The sequence below is a fragment of the Lynx rufus genome, unplaced genomic scaffold (genome assembly GCF_022079265.1).
Source record: "Lynx rufus isolate CCGP_SWC_20201006 ecotype Redwood Valley unplaced genomic scaffold, mLynRuf1.p SCAF_10, whole genome shotgun sequence".
In the NCBI taxonomy this organism is placed as follows: Eukaryota; Metazoa; Chordata; class Mammalia; order Carnivora; family Felidae; genus Lynx; species Lynx rufus.
In genome coordinates, this window is record NW_025814824.1 from 28,110,786 (window position 1) to 28,127,122 (window position 16,337).

General features: G+C 48.5%; 1 protein-coding gene across 3 annotated transcripts in view; it reads left to right on the top strand.

Moving 5' to 3' along the window:
* DAPK1 (death associated protein kinase 1) overlaps nt 1-16,337 on the top strand; it is a 188,731-nt gene that overhangs the window by 157,603 nt on the left and 14,791 nt on the right. For all 3 annotated transcript variants that reach the window (XM_047103057.1, XM_047103053.1, XM_047103048.1), the window contains exon 20: nt 10,074-10,296. In XM_047103057.1, the coding sequence (XP_046959013.1) occupies nt 10,074-10,296 (223 nt within the window). The remainder of the gene's footprint in view (nt 1-10,073; nt 10,297-16,337) is intronic.

Here is a 16,337-nt window from a genome sequence, read left to right on the forward strand (position 1 = left end):
TGAAATCTGGCCTTCCCAACTCACTTGATGAGGACACAGTTTTACTGTGAATTGTTAGATCTCTCTTACAGTCCACTGGTAGAGAGGAAGGTTTCATTAGGCTGAACACCTCACGGATCAGGGATTCTCAGGCTTCCCACATTCCACGGAGGAGGGTTCTCACACATGCGGGGTGCCACCACCCGAATCTGAGCCCTAGTGATGTCCCTGCCGTGTGTACAGGGCTCAGCGGTCACGGTGGGCCCCATTCCTCACAATGAAGCCTCTGGCGAATCTTTCTGGGCCTGGAGTGCTGCTCACCATCTCAGAGACTTCTCACAGAGCTGTGACCCTGGGATGGGACAGACACTCATTTTTAAGCAGAAATCAGTGGCAAACCATGATCCCCGCCTGTCTGGTGGATCACCCAGGGAGACATCCTCTTCGGACAAGGTGACACAGCGTTTCCTTGGGCTGTGCCGTGTTTAACACACAGGAAAGGTCCGTTCTTTTTTTTAAAAAATTTTTTTTTTTTCAACGTTTATTTATTTTTGGGACAGAGAGAGACAGAGCATGAACGGGGGAGGGGCAGAGAGAGAGGGAGACACAGAATCGGAAACAGGCTCCAGGCTCTGAGCCATCAGCCCAGAGCCCGACGCGGGGCTCGAACTCCCGGACCGCGAGATCGTGACCTGGCTGAAGTCGGACGCTTAACCGACTGCGCCACCCAGGCGCCCCCCGTTCTTTTTTTTTAAAGTGGATGGCCACACTGGGTGCAAAGCTGGAAGTTATTGTGGTGACAGGTCTGAAACAGTGAGTAAAGCCCAGACCGAAGTACATGAAGGACAGGCTCTCCAGTGACAGCAGAGAGGGATCAGACTGAGGGGCTTAAAAGTATTTTCTCCCTTAATCTGATCCCAGATTTCCTGCCATGTGCTTACGTTGCTTTTATGATTGGAAATACAAATACAGCGAAGTTACGGGGCGCCTGGGTGGCGCAGTCGGTTAAGCGTCCGACTTCAGCCAGGTCACGATCTCGTGGTCCGTGAGTTCGAGCCCCGCGTCAGGCTCTGGGCTGATGGCTCAGAGCCTGGAGCCTGTTTCCGATTCTGTGTCTCCCTCTCTCTCTGCCCCTCCCCCGTTCATGCTCTGTCTCTCTCTGTCCCAAAAATAAATAAATGTTGAAAAAAAAAAAAATTCAAATACAGCGAAGTTTGTGTGGTGATCCTGCCAACCCTGTGTGCCCAGGGGAGGCGGTAGGCTGTCTTCCAGTCTAGAATCTTTAAATCACAGTAGCTGCGTTCTTGCACTGTCCCGGTTTCAGATTTCCTTTATTTTCTCCCACCAATTGGCGCCCTTGTATTTTGGTGCCTAGCTTTTCATTTATTTATCTTTTACATATATATTTTTTATTTTTTTATTTTTATTTTTTTTTCAATATGTGAAATTTATTGTCAAATTGGTTTCCATACAACACCCAGTGCTCATCCCAACAGGTGCCCTCCTCAATGCCCATCACCCACCCTCCCCTCCCTCCCACCCCCCATCAACCCTCAGTTTGTTCTCAGTTTTTAAGAGTCTCTTATGCTTTGGCTCTCTCCTACTCTAACCTCTTTTTTTTTTTCCTACCTCTCCCCCATGGGTTCCTGTTAAGTTTCTCAGGATCCACCTAAGAGTGAAAACATATGGTATTTGTCTTTCTCTGTATGGCTTATTTCACTTAGCATGACACTCTCCAGTTCCATCCACGTTGCTACAAAGGGCCATATTTCCAACTCCACACCTGAAAAACAACCCAGTGAACAAATGGGCAGAAAACATGAATAGACACTTCTCTAAAGAAGACATCCAGATGGCCAACAGGCACATGAAAAGATGCTCAACGTCGCTCCTCATCAGGAAATACAAATTAAAACCACACTCAGATATCACCTCACTCCAGTCAGAGTGGCCAAAATGAACAAATCAGGAGACTATAGATGCTGGAGAGGATGTGGAGAAACGGGAACCCTCTTGCACTGTTGGTGGGAATGCAAACTGGTGCAGCCACTCTGGAAAACAGTGTGGAGGTTCCTCAAAAAAATTAAAAATAGATCTACCCTATGACCCAGCAATAGCACTGCTAGGAATTTACCCAAGGGATACTGATCAGGAGTACTGATGCATAGGGGCACTTGTACCCCAATGTTTATAGCAGCACTCTCAACAATAGCCAAATTATGGAAAGAGCCTAAATGTCCATCAACTGATGAATGGCTAAAGAAATGGTGGTTTATATACACAATGGAGTACTACGTGGCAGTGAGAAGGATGCCTAGCTTTTTAAAAGACGGATGGGAGAGAGAATATTCCAATGTCTGATATTTTGCCATTATCCTGGGATTTTTCTTTAAGGAGAGGTCAGAGCAAAAAAAGTCATTTTAATACCTGTGATCAAAGGACATCATCCCTGTTAGTGCCCAGAGTCCACAGAAAGATTCCTCTCTCCGTTTGCTTTGAGAAGCAAAAATATAAAGTGATGGCTGGGTGCACAGACTCAGGAGTCAGATGGCCTGGGTTCAAATCCCAACACTGCTGTTTTCTGGCTCGGGAAATAGAAAGCTGCTTAGCTTCAGTTTCCTGTTTGTCAAATGGGGTAATTGTAGAGCTGCCTGACAGTATGGTGATGACGTAAATGTTGTCTTTACACCAGTGTCTGCACACAGTAAGCACCGTGTGTTTGCTGTTGTTGCTGGTAGCCTGCAAACCACTCTCTGAGTCCCAGAGAAACATAGGGATTTCCCTGTGGTGGCCCCTCCTGTGACCCAGCACCCAGGAGCAGATGTGGGAGTGTCAACAAGGCAAGTGGGCCCCCTTGAGAGCCAGCGTTACAACAGCCATCATTCAACCGTCCATGTGTGGCAGGTGCTGTGATTTTACAACATCCCAAAGATGGAGACGTTCCTGCAGGAAAGCGGGGCTCAGTGAGGCTACGCACACGCTCATCAGTGCAGCACCCAGAGTCAGTCCTGAAATAAGAATGTCCCGTGGCCTTCAGTGGGCTCCGGGCTTCAGTGCCAACTCCTCACCAGCTGTGGGGTGGGGATCCATCCCCGTGCTGAGCTCACCTGCTGGGCGGTGAGCCCGATCTCCTTCCAGGGGTCCACACGGCCTGCTCCCTTCAGCGGAGTCTCCTGGACTCCGTGTTCACTGAGACCCATGATTTGTTTGCTGCAGTCATTCCCTCAGAAGGCTCTAGACTCAGCTTCCTGATGAGGCAGAAAGGGAGGAGTTGGCTGCCCCGTATTTCTAACCACATTCGTGTCTTTTAAAATAAATATATTTTCAAATAAGTAACTGCCTGGAATTGGGGATGCCCGGTCCCGGAATCTGGTTCTTGAAAGTGGTTGAGGTGTCACAGGAGCGACCCTGGAGAATATGTCAGCAAGGACTTGTAGTAGGTTGTCAGGAGGAGCAGGTGATACCTACAGAGAAGCCAAGACAGTAGATGTATTTGCAGTTATAAGTCAGGTCACCTGGAGGAGAGTGATCACACCAGGATCCGCGGATAAGGGAAAGGAAGAGGGCAATCTCTACATAGGAGCATCGTGTCACCAATTTCCTTTCCATGTCATTTCTTCTTGATGTTCCCAGTCTTTCTCACCAGGGTGCAGTGGGCAGTTTGGGGTGGTGGGACTTCCTGTCCTTACAAGATAAGAGGACCCCCAAGCAGCTCCAGTCATCTTGGCCCCTCCCGCATTCATTGTGAAATCAAAAACTGCACATTTCCTGACACCCCTGGGAGAGAACCATCCTCTGTAAGACCCCCCTCCCTGTGGATAAACACATTCATGGGGATAAGTCTGTATCTGCACAGCAGGGGGGTGGCCTTGAAATAGGTTTCCAAGTGGACCAAATTAGCAACAGAAATGCCCCCTTGAATTCTCGTCTAATCAGTTGACAAGCCTAGGAACAGATTTTTAAAGGTTTGCTGGGGAAGCCAGGGGCTTCCTGTTCCAGAAATAAAACCTAAGTCATCTTGTTGACCTGCAGGGGGCAGCAGAGGACTGGCCAGAGCACAGCGAGAGGCTACTTGGGTCCTTAGCTCAGGGGGGCTGACCCTGGAGAGATGAGACCTTGCAGCCAGTGCATCTGGGCAGGGTGGGGGTGGGGGTGGCCAGGCCAGAGCTTGTGGGGAAAGGAAGAACCCGGGACAGGCCTGAGCTGGGCGAGGTGTGCTGTGACCCAGTTCACCACGAAGTGATTGGGGGGCAGCCGTGTGCTGGAGCCTCTGGTGCCCTCCGCAGAGCCCACGACACGTGTCTCTTCCCACCTGCGTGTTCAGTGCCCTCACACTGGGGGGCTTGATTGTCCTTCCAATTAGATTTTAATAAGCTGACATTAAAATAATTGCTGTTCTTACACCTAAGATGAGACAGTGAAGAAAGGTGCCTGGGAATATTTTGGAAAATAGGATAAAGTGTAGAATTTACCCAGAATTTAAAATTCAGCACAAGGAAACTACATTTGCATAATTAAGACTTGCTGCTCCTTCCCTGCTGGGTCTAATTGCATCCTGCCATGTGGGGAAAGCCACATCACCTCCCTATGCTCTTATCTGGCTTTCCCAGATTTCAGATGGTCTTCCCTGTCAATCTGCTGATGTTTAGTCATCTTTGCTGATGGGAAAGTGGAGCTAAATTGCCAGGGGTAAAGGTGCAGGAAGAAAGTTAGCTAGAAACCAGGATTCCCCAGGGCATCAAAGAGCAATGCAGTTACCAAATAATATTCATTTAAAAGATATTCACAGTGTCTAGATATGCTAAGAACTATTCTAGGCACAGGAGAGACCACAGTGAACAAAAGAAGCAAAACTCAGCCAAAAAACGAATAAAGAAAAATACCAGATGGGTTAAGTCAGGGGTTGGCAAACAATGGCCTCCCAGTCAAAGTGGGTCCACCACCTGTTTTTGTAAATAAAGCTTTATTGGAACACAGCCACACCCATTGACTTTCTACTATCTATGGCCGGTTTCTGGGTACAAGACAATCATAGGAGAGACCACCTGGCCCTTTATAGAAGGATCGTTGCCCCTGCTGTATGTGCAGGGATTCAAACAGGGTGAAATTAGAGAAGGGAGGGGAGTTACTTTCCACCCACTCTGCTGGTGACATTTAAACCAACACATGAAAGATTGGAGAGGGGAGGCAACCAGAGAAGGTGGTGGGGAGGAAGCAGAGAGAAAAGTGAGTGCAAAGGGCCTGGGGCAGTAAAAAGCTGGGTGGGTGTGTCCTAGAAAACAAAAAGGAGGGGGATGGGCCTGCACCAGGACTTGACCTTGGTGGTCTGGGAGAGAATGGTGACTGATCAGAGTGGTAGGAGGCTTTACAAACCTAGGTCAGGAGACTGGGTTTGGTCCAGTTGTGTTCAGCAGGTGGGAGCAAAATCTGACTCTCATTTTGGGAATTGCCCTCTGACTGCCCCGACAGAGACCAGGTAGGAAGTGGTCTTGGAAGCCAGGTGAGATATGATGGCACTTGGATGGGGTTTTCCAGGCTCACTTACTTTGTGAGCCGTGGGCAGGAGTGCAGATGGAGGTGCCCATCCCTGGGTAAACATTTAAAGTATAAGGTTAGAGTGAACAAACAGGAAAATAGCACATGTCCTGCCTCCCACTTACACAAATACACCTTCTGACCACCTGGAAGGCAGGACTGGTTCAGAATTCTGATCCTCACGTTCCTTGCTGCTTTCCCCACCTCTCCCCAAGCCTGGCAGACTCACCTGCTAGAGGCTCACCGCCATGGCCACCCCAGCCCTCACCTCCGCACTAACCACAGGAGAATATTCCAAGGCAGGAGCCAGAATTTAGGAAACACGGTAGTCCTTGGTGTTAATGCAGGAAGGTCTGATGAGGCGGGGCTTTGTGGCCACCAGGGCACAGGTGGCCTTGGATCTCCTGGTAGGTAGAGACCACAGAGGGACTTGTGAGCTCCCTCCAAAGAAATCGGTGTTCTCCCACCTTCAGAGCTGTGGGGCGGGGGGAGGGGGGGCAAACTCACTGTCTTCCTCAGGCCCTCTCTGCGTCAGAACCACAGTCAGCCTTGGAGAGCACGCCTGTCTGGTGATGGCAGCTGCCTTCCCTGGGACACTGCTCTAGGCCCCAACAGTCTTTGTGCCACCGCCTACTGGTGACAAGAGAAAATGCGCCACCCACCTGCAGTCCGGGAGAGATTTCAGCATCTTCTGTTGTACTTCTGCATCGAAATCGGTTGTGTTCAGATTCTCCAAGGCTCTTAGTGAGCAAGAGGAGGGATTATCCTGCAGGACCAGGTTGGGTCTCCTTAGAAAGGAGAAGACTCATATTTTGCTTTCTTGCCTTGTGGCAGATCTGTCCATCTTGATGGGGAGCTCTTTCCAAACTTGTCTTCTTTCCAAAGAGAAGGTGAAGGGTGGATGAGTCAGTCCCAGCACAGCCAGTGGGTGGGGAAGCAGGGAGAACCCCTGGCAAGGGCATCATGGGGGAGCAGCGTGGGGTATACAAGGAATGTCATTGGGAGCATTTGAGTGTCCCTGGGTCAGATTTGGGGGTTAGAAGGAAAACGTGAGGCATGGCTCACCTTATCACACTGGCATCCCAGAGCCTGTGTGTAGGGACGTACTCAACAGGATTCTTGCCAAAGCAGGCCAGGTGGTCAGATATAGGGGAGAGGTAAGAAATTTCCTCACGTAGGAAGGAGTGGGATTTTTACTAAACTGACCGAACAGGATTCTTGCTAAAACTAAACTAACTTGGCCAAGGACAGGGCAAGACACAGAGAACCTTGACTAGAGTTAGGACCAAGCGAGAGTTTTCATCCCTGCCTGCCTCTGTTCTCCGTCTGGCCGGGGAAGCAGCAAACACATTGCCGGCAGCTTCTAGCCCCCAATACCCTGCATGGAATTTAAAGGAGTGAACTGTAGTCATTTGAGGGCAGCACTGAGCAAAGCATATACATGACTTCCCTCAGCTGCCCTGGAGCAAGCCAAAGAAACTTCTGGAAGTTTGCTGGGGCTGCAGCAGTGTGTCATGGTTACCAAGCCTCTAGGTCTTCAGACTGCAAGGGCCTGAGGGACTCAGGCAGAGGGGACACACATACCCTCAATCTGGCACACAGGGCACGTGATGGCCAAAGTCAAGGTGCCAAGATCAGAAGTGCACAAAGCAGAAAAGGGCCACAAACCAACTAATTGCACACTGTCCCTGGGAGCTGGTGGTTGGATTACAGCCAGAAGCAGGTTTTCTGCCTTTCCCCTGTCACAGGAGAAGAGGACACTGGTGTCCTCAAAAGAATCAATATGTTAGTAAGCTGTGTGTTACAAAATAAGTGGAGAATGTTCTATTCCACTTGGTGAGATACTCCTAGTGGATGGTGATGCTCACAGGACATGGTGACTGCAGTTTAGATGCTTCCTGTGCAGGGGAAGGGAGTGCCAGGGACTGATTGGAAAGGAAGGGGAAAGGGCAGGCTTTGAAGGATAAATTAGAGGGTTGGGAGGCAGATTTGCTTCTGGTGTCAAGGGCTTATCTGTAACACTACATGGCATCAGGGAGAGATCCAGGGAGCGCCCTATCTCTTCCCGCCTGGTGGGCAGCTCTGGGATGAGTGACTGTGTCACAACAGAACGTCTTCAGCCTCTGCACTGACTTGGGTCACAATTCAGGGGTCCCCCAGCCCTTTCCCTCCCCTGCAGGGCTTTGTGTCTGAACCTATTGGAATTTGCGGCTAAGGGAGAAGCTAGAATAAGGACAGCGTCAAGTTCTACAGAGCACTGGGCAGGGGGAGGAGTGCACGGGTGACAAGTACCTGCACAGATTATGTTAAATGTGAATGGAATGGCCTCCCTGTGATATACCAAAGACATCAAAGGGAATATCTATAGTGGAATATAATGTGTTGCAGTGTATAAATGCTGGGGCCCAGGGCATGAGGGTTGTAGTGAAATTGGCAGGTATGGGGACCCGTGCACGGTCACTATGAAGTGCCTGCAGACACCCGTGCATCCTGGAGTGCTGGGATGGCACGCGGACACTGTAGCAGCTTGTCGACCTGATTTTCGCAAGTGAGGGTAGGAGCTCGTGAAGGGTTATATATATATATATATATATATATATATATATATTTTTTTTTTTTTTTTTTTTTTTACCAATTTATTATGCATTTGCATTCTTGGAAACCTCAACTATTGAGATAACACAGTCTCCAAAACAGGCTGGGTCATATGTGGCATGCAGTTAAGCCTAAGGTCATGTAATCATAAGCAAGTTTTTCTCTTAAATAAATGCTCAGCAGACACTCAGCGCTCAGGTGGACCCAGGGAGTTGTTACCGTCCAGGACATGTGTAAACGTGTGTGGACACCTAGCACCCACATCCACGAGCACCCCCAACATCAAGAACTGAAAACGTAGCGCCCATTCCCACCGTGCCCACTAGGAGGCAGTGTTGCCATGTGGAGGAGGAAGGTCAGGGTGACACAGAGAAAATGGGGAAGGAGTGGAGTCTGACAGGTGAGCCTGCTGGGTGGTCAGTGGAAGAAGCCACCGTGGCTCAGCGGGAAGAGGCCAGCAGGACATCCCCCCTCCCGGGGTGAGAGCTGGAAGCAGAGTCTGCCAGGCCTGAGACCACAGGAGACTAAAAGCAGGCAGCAGCCTCTGAGAGGCTCCTGCAGGTCCCCCTGAGTCCTGCCATTTCTACACACCCCTTTATTGAGCACCTCCCTGCCAGGTGCTGGGGACACGACTTTCTCCTCAAGTTGGCTCCCAGTTGAGCGGGAAGATCATCCCACCACACCCTACAGTCTAGCGGGGTCATGATGGAGAACCCCACCTGGGCTGGAGCCTCCTGGGGAGGAACGTTCTGGAAGAGAACCCAGTAAAAGCGGTCCCCGGATGTATGGAAGTTAACAGGTTAAAGCGGAGGGACCATCCTGGGTCGGGGAAGGACCCTGAGCCTGCACCCCACACTCCAACAGGCCCCTGTTCTGGGGCCAGGATCAGGCTGGGGGTGGGAAAGCAGGCTGGCTGTGAGGGTGGATGGAGCCAGGGCGGCGAGAGCCGTGCCTGACTGTGAGGTGTCCAGGTGGGCTCTCTGGGCGCACAGAACACCTGCCCACACCGTCCTATCAAAGTGCTCTTGTTGTCTTTGGTGGCAGTGTTCACGTGTCTCTGTGTCCCCAGGACACGGATCTGGGTCGGGTCTACACCTTCCTGTTCCCTGCACTTTGCTCAGCTCCTGGCGCCTCCATAAATGTGTGCTGATGAGCGAGTGAGTGAATGTGTGAATTATCCTGCTTCTCTCTGCAGGACTGAGAGAGGACAGTGGGAAGGTTACGGGGTCCCCGGCCCCACCACAGCATCATGTATGTACTTCCTGATGCCCCTTCTCAGCCTGTGGCGCCATCATGGTGTCGTGAGGGAACGGGGCCCCTCCACACAGAGGAGCAGGGGTCCCCGGCCACTCTTGACGGGCTGGCCCTGGTTCCCCTTTAAACTGACGGCTTCACAGGAGTTACTCCACCCCATTTCTTGTGCACCAAAATGCCATGGACACGGGCACCTCCCTGATGACAGAGAGCTCAGTGGTGGTTGCCAGGGCCCGGGCAGGGAAAGGCGGTGACTGGTTATAGCTACGGAGCTTCCTTAGGGGGTGGAAATGCTCTGGATCCCAATGCAGTGCTGGTTGTACACATTGTATATGCAGTAAAGCCTCAGAACTTTGGTCACTCGGAAATGGTCAGTTATATGTTATGTGCACTGTACATGAATCATTTTTATAGATACCATGGGACGGAATGAAACTGCAACACAGGTAAGCGTCGCAGACCAGGGTACAAACTTCCAGGGGTAAAATAAGTAAATGCCAGGATGTGCTGTACAGGATGGGACCACAATTCATAATACTGTATTGCATATTTAAAAGTTCCCAAGCGAGTAGCTCTTAAACCTTCTCATCACCAGAGAACTCTGAGGAAGGACACGGCAAGAGTTCCTAACTGTAAGAGTCGGCATTGGCTGTTTGCTCAGAGCCTTCTCTTTCTCTGTGGCTAATTCGCCCCTTTTCATCTGTGTGCAGGATACGCACCGAGGACTCTTCATCCAGCAGCTGCGGCCCACACAGAACCTCCAATCCAGAATCAAACTGAAGCTGTTCGGCCACTCAGGCTCGGGGAAGACCACCCTGGTGGAGTCTCTCAAGTGTGGGCTGCTGAGAAGCTTCTTCAGAAGACGCCGGCCCAGACTTTCCTCCGCCAGCTCCGCCAGGTTCCCGCCCTCACCCCTGGCATCCAAACCAGCAGGTAGGCGCCTCCTCCCCTGCCCCTGCCTCTCCACTAGGTGCTTGCTTTTGTGCTCGTCTCCGTCACGGTCTAGGAGGAGTGCTAGCTTTGTGTTGGTTACCTGGCCTGGGGTGACCAGATCTCACTGTCTTGGTGGCTTTAGGTGTTAGTCTGCCCCGGCTGTGGGCCATGTGTTGGCCTGCTCGTGCAGATGCCCCAGTAATAGCAAGGACAGGGCCTCACCAAAGTCATGGTCACTGACACAAAGATCCAGACTGCAAATGCGCGGATCACAGAATGGTGTCATGTTCTACTCTAAAATGGGTAATGTGGTAAATTGTATGCTATGTGCAGTTTATGTGAATGTATTTTAAATGCAATGGGACAGAATAAAACATATCTGCTACATGGGTAAAAATACAGACCAGGGTACCCGGCCCTTGAAGACACAAGTCAAATGAACAAATACAGGTTCCAGATTGTACACGTCGAATATTGGCCCCAAGATGGGTTCTCCCCCTTAGGCTTTCTTTTTGGAATGCTGGGCACACCCAGTGACTCAGGAACACAGCAACAAAATTCGGTTCCATCCCTGTGCGACTCCAAGTAGGTTGGTGGTTTCGAAAGGCTCCCTAAGGATTTTGCGGTTGGTCCATCCACTCACACGCAGCCTGATTGGGGGAGTCCCATTTTGCAAAGATAAGAATATAACCCTTCACAGTTTCCTCACTCTCCATTTTGTGCAGGGACTCAGTTTCTACCCGTGATATTACAAGGTGTCTTATCAGTCCCCCCACATTGAAAACAGCGGTTTTACCGTTTTGTTTCTACAGAGTCTCTCTGTCCATGAGGAGGAGTGTCTGGGGAGCATTCGTCAGGGCTGGGGGACAGTTGACTGAGATTTACACGCCCTTTCAACTTCTTTACTCTGAACAGCAGTGGAGTTACAAGCAGGCGCTGAGATAATAACCACAATGGATTTATAATTAGTATGACTACAGTGTCGCTCACACCTATTGCTTGTGCTTTCTGAGCACTGAGTGTGTGCCAGGCACTGGACAAAATGTGGTACGTGTGACACTTCCTTTGATCCACACGACAGCCTGCAGGGTATTTCACTGAAGCCCTGAGGGGTCAAATGGGCTGCCCGGTGTCACACAGCTGGCATTCTTGATGTGTCTGACTCCCAAGCCAGTGCTTAGGGACGATGCTTACAACTCCGTCTGGAGTATAAGGGCATTTCAGACACACATTTTCCCATTGTCTCCCATAATTTGGGCTCAGTTTGTAAGATGGGTTTCACCTTGTCTGAAGCCAGTAGTTTTCCAGATTTAATGATTAGGTTCAGCCTCTGTGTGTGAACCACGCCCTTGTTTGTGAGTGTGTATCTGTGTGTGAGAGAGGGAAAGGGGGAGAGACAGAGACAAAGACAAAGACCTCTATTTAGACCTGGGATCTGCAATGTCTGTGAGTCCTCTTTGGGTATGAAGATTATGCCCTATAAGCCCATGAGCTGAACTGAACCAGCCACAGATTCTATCTCCTGCGCATCCCTCACCTCTCCGAAGTAACGTCTCCACTCATCTTCCACATCTGGAAGAATCTGGAAGTAGATCCTTGATAAAACGCACCTCAGGAAAGCTGCATTATCAGCCAGGGTCACGGTGTTATAGCAGCGTCCTCCAGGCAGCGCTGAGGGAGACTTGGTCGTGGGGCTCGGTCACAGAAGGTTCTGTGGAGGACGAAGTCTGCTCTGGACCAGAGAAGCCACTTGGCCGCAGTCGGCAGAGACACAGAGGGTCTTCCTCTGTTTAGAATTGTTCAGAGCTGTCTCTCCAGTCCGAACCCTCAAATTTCTGTCAAGATAACAGGTTAGTGGGGTCGGGCTTCCCCCACAGGGGTGGTAGGAGGTAATCACTGCTCGCTCTTGTGTCCCACGTGACTCAGTTCTTTAGAATCTTCCTGGTGCCCTGGCGTCGATGCTGGTTTTGTCACCAAAAGCAGCTGAAGGGAGGGACCATCACGTGGTAGTCCCTTTTCCTGGGAGCGGGCGGCTTTGTTCTCTCAGGAGGCACAGGTCTGCTCTCCCTGGTCACTCGTGTGAAAGAAAGTCCCCTTGGGGATTCGCAAGAGTGAAGAAAGTGGCAGATGCTGGAAAGACACAAGAGCAGGCCAAGGGGACACCACAAGGAGATCCAGCTGGCAAAGTGGCTGCCCCTTGGGGAGACCACAGTAAAACCTAGAAGCAAGAAAGAGTGGAGAGCGACCTGTGGTTGACCTCCTCTGTGCTGACCTGGGTTCAGGTGCTGCACATATGTCATCTCACTGGATTCTCACGAACCTATTTTAGAGAGAAGTAACCCGGGCCTCAGAGACATAATGTGTGTCTAAAGCAGAGGCTGAAACCCAGCTATATGTGATACAAGAGACGGGGAGGAGGAAAATTGGATTTACTGCTGACATTCAGAACTCATTCACCAAGAAATTTGGATACGGGGCTCTTTGTGGAAAATTGGAAGCTCTGGGTACACTGATTCACATCCCCGATATCGGATATAAATGTTCCATGCAAGTGCATTTATATCTCGCAGACAGCAGGGAGCTGGTTCGTGTTAACAACTTGGCCCTTTCCGAGGTCATCTCCTGAACATGCTGGAGGTTGGGGGCTGACACCAGCCAGAAAGCCAAGACCAGGGGACATGTCTGCCACCCCTGTCTGCAGGCACTCAGGTCACTTGGTCCCTACCCCACGCTGTGTGGTCTGGCCACCACACATACACTCACTCTGTGGTCAGCTGAGTATCACAGCTGTGGCATGTGGGGCTGCAGGAGGAAGGAGATGACCCAGAGCAGAGGGGGGCGAGTGTCCAGGAGCCACCCTGCAGGGGCTGCTACCTGCTGTCCCCAGAGAAGAACAAGTGGGAAGAAGTGTCTTTTTCATTTCCTTTTTAAATTAGATTCAAGTTACTTAACATGCTGTGTAGTATTGGTTCCAGGAGTAGAACTTAGTGATTCATCACTTACGTGTAACACTCACTGCTCATCCCAACAAGTGTCCTCCTTAAAGCCCATCCCCCATTTAGTCCATCCTCCCACCCACCTCCCCTCCATAATCCTCAGTGTGTTCTCTGTATTTAAGAACAAACTCCAGGGGCGCCTGAGTGGCTCAGTCGGCTGAACGTCTGACTTCGGCTCAGGTCATGATCTCACAGTTCGTGGGTTCGAGCCCCGTATCGGGCTCTGTGCTGACAGCTCAGAGCCTGGAGCCTGCTTCAGATTCTGTGTCCCCCTCTCTCTGCCCCACCCCTGCTTGTACTCTGTCTCTTTCAAAAATGAATAAACATAAAAAAAATTTTTTTTAAAAATAACAAACTCTCAGGGTTTGCTTCCTTCTTTGTTTTTATCTTATTTTATTTTTTCTTCCTTTCCCCTATGCTCATTTGTTTTGTTTCTTAAATTCCACATATGAGGGAAATCATATATTTGTCTTTCTCTTTTTGACTTATTTTGCTGAGCATAATACACTGTAGTTCTATTCACATAGTTGCAAATTGCAAGACTTCATTCTTTGTCATCGCCAAGTAGTATTCCATTGTGTATATATAAACCACATCTTCTTTATCCATTCGTCAGTTGATGGACATTTGGGCTGTTTCCATAATTTGGCTGTTGTTGATAGTGCTGCTGTAAACATTGGGGTACATGTGCCCCTTCAAATCAGCATTTTTAAATCCTTTGGATAAATACCTAGTAATGCAATTGGTGGGTCATGAGGTAATTCTATTTTTAATTTTTTGAGGAACCTCCATACCGTTTTCCAGAGTGGCTGCACAAGTTTGCATTCCCACCAACAGGGCAAAAGTGTTCCCCTTTCTCTGCATCCTCGCCAACACCTGTTGTTTCCTGTGTTGTTCATGTTATCCATTCTGACAGGTGTGAGGTGGTATCTTATTGTGGTGATTTGTATTTCCCTGATGATGGGTAATGTTGAGCATCTTTCATGTGTTCGTGAGCCATCTGGATGTGTTATTTGGGAAGTGTCTATTCATGTCTTCTGCCCTTTTCTTCAGTGGATTATTTGGTTTTTTGGGGTGTTGAGTTTGATAAGTTCTTTATATTTTGGATACTAACCCTTTATGTGATCTGTCATTTGCAAATATCTTCTCCCGTTCCATTGGTTGTTTTTTAGTTTTGTTGATTGTTTCCTTCGCAAAAGCTTTTTATCTTGATGAGGTCCCAGTCCTTCGCAGAAGCTTTTTATCTTAATGAGGTCCCAGTAGTTCATTTTTGCTTTTGTTTCCCTTGCCTCTCGAGACACGTCTAGTAAGAAGTTGCTGCGGCTGAAGTCAAAGAGGTTGCTTCCTGTTTTCTCCTCAGGGATTTTGATGGCTTCCTGTCTTACATTTAGGTCGTCCATCCATTTTGAGTTTATTTTTGTGTATGGTGTAAGAAAGTGGTCCAGGTTCATTCTTCTGCATGTTGCTGTCCAGTTCTCCAAACACCATTTGCTGAAGAGGCTGTCCTTCTTCCATTGGATATTCTTTCCTGCTTTGTTGAGGATTAGTTGGCCATACATTTGTGGGTCTATTTCTGGGCTCTCTATTCTGTTCCATTGATCTACGTGTCTGTTTTTGTGCCAGTATCGTACTGTCTGGATGATTACAGCTTTGTAATGCATTTTGAAGTCTGGAATTGTGGTGCCTCCAGCTTTGGTTTTATTTTTTAAGATTACTTTGATTATTGGGGGTCTTTTCTGGTTCCATACAAATTTTAGAATTATTTGTTCTAGCTCTGTGAAGAATGCTGGTGTTATTTTGATAGGGGGTCCATTGAATATGTAGATTGCTTTGGGTGGCATTGACATTTTAACAATATTTATTCTTTCAACCCATGAACATGGAATGTTCTTCCATTTCTTTGTGTCTTTTTCAATTTCTTTCATAAACTTTCTTTAGTTTTCAGTGTACAGACTTTTTACCCCTTTGATTAGTTTTATTCCTAGTATCTTATAGTTTTTGATGCAATTGTAAATGAGATTGATTCCTTGATTTCTTCTTCTGATGATTCATTATTGGTGTGTAGAAATGTAACAGATTTCTGTACATCGATCTTATATCCTGCGACTTGGCTAAATCCGTGTATCAATTCAAGCAGTTTGTGGAGTCTTTTAGGGTTTTCCACATAGAGTATCATGTCCTCTGTGAAGAATGTAAGTTTGACTTCTTCCTTGCTGATTTGGATGCTCCTTATTTCTTTTTGTTGTCTGATTGTTGAGGCTAGGACTTCCAATACTATGTTCAATGACAGTGATGAGAGTGGACATCCCTGTCATGTTCCTGACCTTAAGGAGAAGGCTCTCAGCTTTTCCCCATTGAGGATGATATTAGCTGTGAGTCTTTCTTATATGGCCTTTATGATGTTGAGGTATGTTCCTTCTATCCTTACTTTCTTGAGGGTTTAAAAAATTTTTTTAAATGTATATTTATTTATCTTGAGAGAGCGAGCCAGGGAGGGGCAGAGAGAGGGGGAGAGAGAATCCCAAGCAGGCTTTGCACTGCCAGTGAAGAGCCCAACACAGGGCTCAACCTTATGAACTGTAAGATCATGACCTGAGCTGAAATCAAGAGTCCAGTGCTTAACCAGCTGAGCCACCCAGATGCCCCTTTGAGAGTTTTTATCAAGAAAGGATGCCATATTTCCTCAAATGCTTTTTCTACATCTGTTGAGAGGCTCATGTGGTTCTTATCCTTTCTTTTATTAATCTGTGGTGTATCACGTTGATTGATTTGGGGATATTGAAGAAGCCCTGCATCCCAGGAATAAATCCACTTGATTGTGGTGAATTCTTTAAATGTATTGTTGGATTTGATTTGCTAGTATCTTGTTGAGAATTTTTGCTACCGCGTTCATCAGGGAAATTGGTCTGTAATTCTCCTTTGTAGTGGGGCCTTTGGTTTTGGAACCAAGGTAATGCAGGCCTCATAGAATGAGTTTGGAAGTTTTCCTTCCATTTCTATTTTTTGGTGTAGTTTCAAAAGAATAGGCATTAAAATGTTAGGTAG